The 9881-nt window shown below is 46.1% G+C and overlaps 1 protein-coding gene across 1 annotated transcript; it reads right to left on the reverse strand.

Moving 5' to 3' along the window:
• Window positions 1–1984: 1984 nt before the first annotated feature.
• On the reverse strand, window positions 1985–2917 carry LOC147734856 (olfactory receptor 5AR1-like). The gene has a single exon (XM_086953653.1). It carries the CDS (start codon window positions 2915–2917, stop codon window positions 1985–1987), a length of 933 nt encoding a protein of 310 aa, XP_086809779.1.
• Window positions 2918–9881: the final 6964 nt, after the last annotated feature.

Below are 9881 nucleotides of genomic sequence, written 5' to 3' on the forward strand. Positions count from 1 at the left end.
CTACTGCACCCATCCCTTAGTGTTTACCCTCCCGTCACCCATTTGTCCAGGATGCTGGGTTCCGCAAGAGTGTGGTGCAGCAAGTCCTTAAAATGAAACATATGAGGCCAGAGATTAGGGGCCATATTATGAAGGAACAGCGAAAATATTATCGCCGTTTTAACGGCAGGAAACTGCCGCTAAGGCGGAGACAATGTGATTGATAATATGCCCTTGTGAATTCCCATAGAAGCCCAGTTTCTAGTGTGAACCTGGGTTTCTATGGGAATTTTACTAGGGCATATTATCAAGCCCCTTATAGCCGCTTTAGCAGCAGTTTCCTACCTCTAAGGCAGCGATAATATTATAGCTGTTGTTTGATAATATAGTCCTACATTATTAGCTACGGAAAAATCACTTTTCCTATAGAAATTTTGTTCCTAACTATAACTACCTACTGGCTATATATGATATCCAATCACTCCTATACTCCAATTCAACAAAAGGATAAACATTAGCTCTAACACTTTGAGGTTCTGTTACAGTAAATTTTCACTTTGAAATGTGTTGGTGCCATTCTTTAAATTGAAGGAGAGGAGTGAGTGGAGAGAATTATTGAGGGTGGTGATACTCACAGAAGCTCCTCACAGAGCTACATCTGTTCGGGCTCTCAAGAGTATTTTGCCATGCTTTTATAATATGCACACAAACACACACACACAGACATATATCGCCAGTAGATAGTTATAGTTAGGACCTAGTTTTCATTGGAAGAGTGTTTTTTCTTTTCCCAATAACATTGTCACCTGTTGATGAATCTTCGCAAAATTTTCAACACTTGTGGCCCGCTTCGGTCAGCTCCTATCCCAAAAGTTTCACGGTGATTAGCCAAGCAGGGGCCGTGAAAAAAGGGGGTTTCCAATACATGTTTTCTCCATGTTATTTTTTTTAGGAAACTTTGGACACGGCTACAGCCCAAACTGCTGAACGGAATTACACCAAATTTGGCAAAAAGGTAGCCCTTGTTTCAGAAAGAACTTCTTTTGTTCAATGGTGTAAATCCATTCAGTACTTCAAAATAGAAATTGAAAAAAAGAGGTCAAAAAAGGAATTTCCCATAGAAAACATTAGACATGGCTGCAGCTCGAACTGCTGAACAGAATTGCACCAAATTTGGCAAAAAGGTAGTGCTTTTAAAGGGTGTAAATCCGTTCAGTAGTTGCTCAGAAAATCAAAAAATAAAAGTTTTGATATATAGAGGTGCAGTGGATCCGCGGACCCTCCCGACAATGAGCTTTATTCTAATTGGCTGTGAACACTCCAAACCAGGAAGTGTTGGCAGTCATCTTGTGCCTCCATGACTGAGGCACAAGAAAACAGGGAAACTAAGGTGAAAAAAAAGAAAACACCCTGACACTCTAGGCCTCCGCAGGGGGTCCCACCAGGGCCGAAATTTTTTTAAAAACAAAGCGCGGGCTCCCGCGCTTCATTATTATTTAGCGCCCGGATGGGGCAAGTCCCGGGGTCATGTACCGATGTGAAGCTGACATCCCCAAGCAGGTCAGCCTGCTAGGGGAGGGCCCGGCCAGTGCCATATACCCTGATTGATTGGGCACCCTTTGTCTGTTTAGGTATGGACTGCTTTACCAGCCTCAGATATTTCAAACAAAGAGCTTCCACCCCACCAAGGACTGTCCGATTCTAGGGCCTTCTATTAAAAGAAAGTGAACCTTGAACTTTTTATGCAATATTAATGCTTGTGTTTGGCAAAGAAATGTTTCCACTTCTGCTTGTACAGAAGGCTATGCAAAAGGACCATACAATGCTGCTTCCCAGCACTAAAACTTTAATCAGAAGGCAGAACGTATAATGCAAAGAATTTCTAGAAGATTGGCATAACACTCTATGTAGAATATGCATTGCTCCTTAGAAGCAGGCTTATGATAGATGTTAATAAATTTGGTTTTCGTCATACTTTGGGAAAAATTTTCATTGGTCTTAACTCCTACTTAGTCATTGTTCTTGTAAGTTTTTTAAATGCTCTTTTCACTTCCTGGTTCCGAAGGCTGTAGATCATAGGGTTTAACATAGGTATCACCACTGTGTAAAACAAAGACACCACTTTATTCTGGGTCATTGAAGAGCTGGAAACTGGATGTAGATACATGATGAAGATAGTCCCAAAAAACAAAGTGACCACAGTGAAGTGGGAAGCACAGGTAGAGAAGGTCTTGTATCTCCCTTTCACTGACTGTATCATCAGGATAGTTGAAATGATTCGGCTGTAGGAGGAAATGATGAGCCCACATGATCCCATTCCAAGACATGTTGCAAGAACAAAAATGACCACCTCGTTGGTTGAGGTGTCCGAACACGATAACTTTAGCAAAGGTGGGAAATCACAGAAGAAGTGGTCAATTATATTGGACCTACAGAAAGAGAGACTAAAGGTAAGGCTTGCTTGTGCTGTTGCATTTACGGTACTTACCACATAGGTGGCACACAAAAGATTGCCACATGTCCTTTGGTTTATGATGACTGGATACAGCAATGGATTACAGATGGCCACATATCGATCATATGCCATCACTCCCAAGAGAAGGCACTCAGAGGTCACAAACACAGAGAAACAGAATTGTTGAACAGCACAACCAGAGAAAGAGATTACTTTCCTAGTCAAGAGAAAGTTATCCAGCATTTTTGGAGTGACAGATGTTGAATAACAGAGATCAATACAGGCAAGATTACACAGAAGAAAATACATTGGTGTATGGAGATGAGAATCTGTGCAGATCAATACAGAGATGCCAATATTGCCTAGCACGGTTATAAGATAGACCAGAGTGAAGATCACAAAGAGCATGATCTGAAGCTCTTCATTACTGGTGAGACCCAAAAGAATAAACTCTGTCACTGTGGTGTGATTAGCTGCTCCCATGTGTTAATACATGTAACACTCTTAGCTTGGCAGAAGGTTTTCACCACTGTTTTCTCCAGTAACATGAACGTTGAAGCTTAGTAATCTGACACTCGTAATCTCTTTATATTCAAACCTCATGAACATATCTGATGAGAAGATATTATTTGCAACCACTGACAACTTGAAGGACTCAGCTCTGATTAATGTATTCCACTGTGAGAGAGAAAGAGAAAGAGAGAAGTAGAATCAACTTACAAGTTCTAACCACAAACGTTTGATGTACATAAACAATTAGAAAGTGTTCTGGTTGTTACACCAGTTATATTTGGAAGAAACACCGCATGTAATTTGTGAGGAAATTCACATGCATACTTGAGGTGGAAACCTTACTCAAGTGGCAACCCCAATTCTTTGTTAGGGAGAAGTCACACGTAAACCCAAAATGAACCTGTGCTCAACCCTCTGGTAGTTTGACACAGAGCAGTCACACTTGATGTAAGGACAATTTGCTAAGTATTAATGCAGCATTTCACACAATAATAAAGTGAAATACAAAAAAGTTCCATACCAATTTAGAAAAAAAAGCACAATGTAACAAACAATGGAAGACCAAAACAACAAAAATACAATTAGTAGAAGCTGAGATTCATAATTTAAAAGATTTAACTGAAAATATTGCCAAAAAGCACAAAGCACGAACTGTGGTAATCTGGTTGCACCTGCCCAGGGAAAAGTCGCTAGTCAGGACGACTGCAATGGAGCACGGTCTGGCTACAGGGTCCCAGTTACGCCCACCAAAGAAGAGTAGCTTAAATCCTGGTTGCGGAGCATTGCAATTTCCGGCATGGAGAATGAGCCTTGCGGCCAAGGCTATACGAGGTCCTGGTGTAGTGATGCATCAGGCAGCAGCAGCAGTTCTAGGAGCTGTGAAGCTGCAATGCAAGGTTCTGCATCATGATTAAGGATGCTGTTAATGAGGAGCTTGCAATATGAGGTCCTGAGTTGGAGATGCATTGTGCCAGGGCGGTTCTGTTGAGGTTGCAACGTGAAGTCCTGGGTTTGGTTTGTGTCTTACAGTGGTTCCAAATTGGAGTTTTTTGGAGGTGATGCGTTGCGCAATGGCTACAGTGCAAAGTGTATGGGAGGCGATGTGTTGTGCTGTGTCGGTTCTGCTGGGACCAATGTTGGGCTGGCAGAGCTGCTTTAGGCCCACTTTCAAGGGTCCAGCACTGGTGTGGCACCACTTAGGAGGATAGGACCACAGCTGGCAAAATCCTGGTGCTAAGTTCCAGATTGGGGGATGCCGTTCTGTGCCTGAGGCACTCGTCAATTCATTAGCCAATTAGCACTTGGAGTCAATCTGGTGGCCTTGTGTTTAGGATGTGGGTCTAGTCCTTCTCACTCAGTCAGAAGTGCTGCAGGGAAGCACAACAGGGCAGCAGAGTAGCAGTCCTTCTTGCAGCATGGCAGCACATCAGTCTGTCATTCTTCAAAGTCTTCAACAGGCCCAGATGTGCACTGAAGATTAGGGTTCTGAGGTCCAAAGCTGTTGCCCATTTTGAAGTGGAGAGGGTTCTGGAGATTTTCACCCATAAAGGTGTTTGTTATATCTGGGGGTCTCTAGTTGGCAGAGGTAGGAACCACTGTCCAAATAGGGACCCTTGCTTCTGGTCAGGGTAAGGATGAAACACTCTTCAGATAACCCCTGCTCACCCTCTTGGTAGCTTGGCACGAGCAGTAAGGCTTATCGAAGGCAATGTGTAAAGTATTTGCACCAACACTCACAGTAACACAGTGAAAACACCACAAACTGACTCCACAACAGTTTAGAAAATAAAGGTATTTAATCTAAACTACACGAGACCAAAATGACAAAAATCCAACATACACAGTTCAAGAATATGGTTTCAAAAGTGTTCTTAAGGTTGCGTTAAAATAATCCACAGTTGCGTCACGTTTTAGCCAACAGTACCTTTAGATGCGAGAAAAGTTCCAAGTGTAAGCCGTTGCAATGAAAAGCAAGCTATGCGTCACTCCTGAGACCCTGGGGAATGGAATGGAATGGAATGAGGATTTGTAGAGCGCGGTGGCTACCCGAAGGCGTCCCAGCGCTGTGAACAGACTGAAGGGTTGTGCTAAAGGGATGGGAGTGCGGGAGGCAGAGGAACAGGTTAAGTGAGGGTTTTATTGAAGAGCCAAGTTTTTAGGAGTTTTCGAAAAGTAAGCAGGTTGGGTTCTGACCTAATAGCGAGGGGAAGACAATTCCAGATCCTGGCTAGGTTGTAGGCAAGCGAGCGGCCTCCACATCTGGCTCTTCTGATGCGGGGTACGGAGGTTAGGTGGGAGGTCGCGGATCTGAGGGCTCGGGAAGGACAGTAGGCTTCCACCAAACGGTGATTTATGGTGGGGCCTGTTCCCCAGTAGGATCGGTGTGCAACGCACATGCTCTTGAATTCTATTCTGGCCTTCACAGGGAGCCAGTGAAGGTCCTTCAGTCTGGCTGTAACTGGAGATCGTCGAGGAAGGTTCAAGAGGATTCTTGTCGCACAGTTTTGTATGACTTGTAGTTTGGATAGTGTGGAGCACCTAGATATAGGGCGTTACTACAGTCAAGGCGTGACAGGATTAGTCCTTGGACCATGATCCGTCTGGAGTGAAACGCGAGCAGGGGGAGAATCTTGCAGAGCAATCTCATCAGTCCGAAACAGATGGCGGCTAGTTTGGTGGCTTGGTAATTGAAGGTGAGATTGTGGTCGAGCCAGATCCCAAAGCTCTTAATTTGATCCTTAGGTTGTGGGGGGCTGCCTAGGCAGAGGGGCCAGATGGTGTCAATGGATTTCTGGACGTTGTTTCCAAGGAGCATCACCTCTGTTTTGTCTCCGTTCAGTTTTAGATGGCAGGCCGACATCCAAGACGCCACGGCTTTCAGGCAATTGTGTAAGCTGTGGTTAGGGTTGAGAGAAGGGTCCAGAGCTACCACCAGCTGAGTGTCGTCCGCGTAGGTGACAATTTTTACCCCGAAAGGGCGGACGACATCAGCTAGGGGGCTAAGGTAAACATTAAAAAGGGTAGGACTCAGGGAGGAGCCCTGAGGCACTCCACAATTAAGAGGTTTACTGGAGGAGGTAAATTCTTTTTCGAATACCTGGAAGGATCTGTCAGAGAGGAATGATTCCATCTAGGTAAGTGCTAAGCCTGACACTCCAATCATACTAAGCCGGTAAAGTAGGATGCTGTGATTTACAGTGTCGAAGGCGGCACTCAGGTCAAGTAGGATTATGGCCGTCGAACCGCCCCCGTCCAAGATCCTTCTTGCCTCCTCCGTCACTGCAATCAGAGCAGTCTCAGTTCCATGACGGGGTCTGAAACCAGTCTGGGTGGGGTCCAGTTTGTTATTGGCTTCTAGAAAGTCTGTCAGGATTGAATTGACTTGTTTTTCCAGAATTTTACTGGGCGAGGGAAGAAGGGATATGGGTCGGTAGTTGGAGGGGTTAGAATGGTCAAGGGTAGGTTTCTTTAGAAGCGCTTTGACCATGGCTTTCTTCCATAAGGGTGGGACAATACCTGTGACAAGGGAGGAGTTGAGCAGGTCTTGAATGGTAGGTGAGATCTGGCTAATTATTTGGGTGAGCGCCCTAGGAGGAGCTGGATCGTTCGGGGATCCAGATTTAACCATTCTCATGTATTTTTCCAGATTGGCTTTGTCTAAAGCTGGGAAGTTGTTGAGAGCGCTGGATGGGGCTACTGAAGGATCAATGTTAGTGGGGTCTCTAGGCGTGGTGGCTGTGTGAGGGAAGGAGGAGTTGATCACTTCAATTTTGTGATGGAAGAATTGCGCAATTTCCTCGCAATGGGTCTGTGTGTTATTGTGGACTTTAGAAGTCTCAGGGAGTCGCAGGAGGGATTTAGCTATACGGTAAATATCCTTCGGTTTGGACGCAGCATTGTCAATTTTTTGTTCATAAAAAGTGGCCTGAGCACGTCGGATGTCTACTTTATAATTTTTAATAGCTGCTCTGTAACTGACTTTATCTGCTGGGCAGTAGTCGAGGCGCCATTTTCTTTCCATTTGCTTGCAGGCGCGTTTGGCCTTCCGTAGGTCTTCTGTGTACCATGGGGTTGTAGAGTTGCCCCGCTTGGGACGAAGACTTTTCATAGGGAGTACCAGGTTTAAAGAGTTGGTAATCCACCTGTTGTAGTTATCGTTCCCCTGGATAGGATTCAATGAGTTAGAGGGTTTTGTACTTTGTAAAGTAGTTTGCCATTCTGATAGGGGAATTTTTTGCCAATTGCGTGACGGCAGAGTTGTCGGGGGCTTTGGGGAGGAGAGATGGGGAGGGGTCCAGGTGAAGGGGATAAGAAAATGGTCAGACCATGGTAGAGGGGAGGGACTTTCAATAAGAAGGTTGGAGCAGTTACTAAAAATGGGGTCTAAAAGATGCCCTTTTTGATGGGTAGGCCCAAGGACAGGTTGGTGTAAATCCAGGGCTTGTAGGCTCGATATAAGTTCTCTGGCAGAAGGGTCGGTCAGATTATCCAAATGGGTGTTGATATCACCTAGGATTGTATAGTTAGCAGAGCTGAGAGCCAAATTTGCAACAGTCGGTGCAAGATTTGCAAGAAAAGGACCCTGGGGTCCTGGCGGGCGGTATATGAGTATACCAGAAAAGGTATGAATAGGACTGAATTTTATAGAGAAGGAGAGACATTCACTGTCTGGGAGGTGCACCGGGGTGCTATTAACTTCGTAAATTGCTTTATGAAATACTGCTAGGCCACCTCCGATTCCCTTTGTACGATCAAGGCGACATATTTGTGAGGCGATGCGATAATCCCGCTGGACGCAGCGGGTGTGTTGCATTGACTCCGGTCTGTATGGGGAGAGAGGCGATACCTTGCATGGATACCGGTGCACAGGTTTCGGTGGAAGCCGCTCGCAAAAGGTATGATGCGACGATCTTCAGGGCCGCGAAGATCTCCGGGGGGATGACGATGCGTGGCTCAGCGGTGATCTTCTCCTCTCGCAGTCACTCGATGCGATGGCTTTGCGACGACTCTTGAAGAGACATGATGCGGTCTGCAAGCAAGTGGTGCGACGATCTCACCGAGTGACGACAGGCTCTGAGACGATACTTGCAGCGATGATATTCTTCCCGCACTGGAGAGGTGCGTCCCGCAAGCGAAGGATGCAATGACTCTGGCAGCGGCAACAGGCGATGCGACGATCTCGACATTCGTGGCGGCGGGAATTTCCTCGCACTGACTGTGAAGGGCACCGCAAGCGAGCGATGCGTGAAAACTTACAGAAAGTCTTTAAAATCTTGGTTTCCAGCTTCCCAACACAGGTACAACTTCCGGAGGCACCACATCTGGCTCAAGCACTCTAGGGAGGACAGAACTCTCTCAGTAGTGTTCAGGGAAGCTGGGCGTGAAGTCCTTTTGTTCCTAGGACTACTTCACAGGGAGCCAGCTCTTCTTCAGGCCCTTGGAGATTCCTTTAAGCAAGAGGATAAAGCACCAAGCAAAGTCCTTCCCCTCTCCTTGGCAGCAAAGCAACTGCAGGTCAGTCCAGCAAAGCAACAGGCAGGACATTCTTCCTTCTACAGTCTTCCAGATTTCTCCTTGGCAGAGGTGCCTTCTTGATTCCAGGATGATCTAATTTTCTGTAGTCAGGGGTCCTGTACTTACACCCCAAAAAGTCTTTGTTCCCTTTGTGCAGGAGGGCTCTGAGCCCGGTCTGAACCAGTTCTGGGTGTTCCTTGAGCACTTTGCTTTTCTGGCCTCTCCTTTCCTTTTTAGAGAGAGGGGCAGGAGGTGGAGCCAGCATTGTGGAGGACAGGCACTGTCCTATTCAGGTTCCAGGTGCAACTCCTCCCACCATTCTAGATGCAGATGGAGCTATTCAGCCCAGGGTGTGCCCGCTCAGCCTCTGGGAGCCACCCAGCCCCTGTCACTCACAAACCAGCCAGGCCACACAGAGAGGTCAGACAAGAAAACAGCCACTTTCTAAAAGTGCTGTTTCAAACACAGGATTTAAAAACAACGTTTCCTAAAAGATGTGTTATTAAATTCTGAGTTCAGGGATACCAGACGTTTATGTCCTATCTTGCCCCTATGGGAATATATGCTGGTAGCCAATGTAGCTAGCTTTCCCCATGATAGTCTATGGGCAATATAGCCTTACAATAGTGAAAAACAAAAATGGCTGTAATTCACTACCAGAGCATGTCACCCACACAAGTACATGCTCTACCTTTCACATACACTGCACCCTGCCCAGGGGGGTACCCTGGCCCTTCCATATGAGTGACTAATGTGTACAAAAAGGGAAGGGTTAGGCCTGGTCAGTGGGGACACTGACCAGGAGGACATGGCAGTTCACAGACTGCACACAGGCACTGTGGTGGCAGGCCTGAGACATCATTTTAGGGCTACTCATGTGGGTGGCACAATCAGTGCTGCAGGCCCACTAGTAGCATTTGAATCACCAGCCCTGGCACACTCAGTGCACTTTACTAGGGACTTCTTGGTGATACAAATATGCCAATCATGGATAACCAATTACAATAACAATTTCCACAGAGAGCATATGCACTTTTGCACTGATCAGCAGTGGTTAGTGCCCAGAGTCCTATTGCCAACAACCACACGTCAGGAAAAACAAGGGAGGAAGAAGCAAAAGGTTTGGGGATAACCCTGTGAAAAGGGTCATTTCCAACAGTGTTTATTAATTCCTGCCTCCCTGCTGGGGCCCCAGATTGTCTGGGGTCACAAAAGACTGGTGACCTATGCTTTCCGAGTGTGTCTAGGCATAGATTTAACGATGTAAAAGTGTGGTAGTTGACAGCTCCTCCCCTTGTTAAGTCAGAGGGGACCATTCTGATCAACACCTCACCTTCCTTAATCTCACTGTCAGGGATCAATACACAAATACCAACTGCCTACTACACCTATGACCCAGGAACAAGCTGCAGGCAGCAAA

The sequence above is a fragment of the Lissotriton vulgaris genome, chromosome 1_2, assembly GCF_964263255.1.
Source record: "Lissotriton vulgaris chromosome 1_2, aLisVul1.2, whole genome shotgun sequence".
In the NCBI taxonomy this organism is placed as follows: Eukaryota; Metazoa; Chordata; class Amphibia; order Caudata; family Salamandridae; genus Lissotriton; species Lissotriton vulgaris.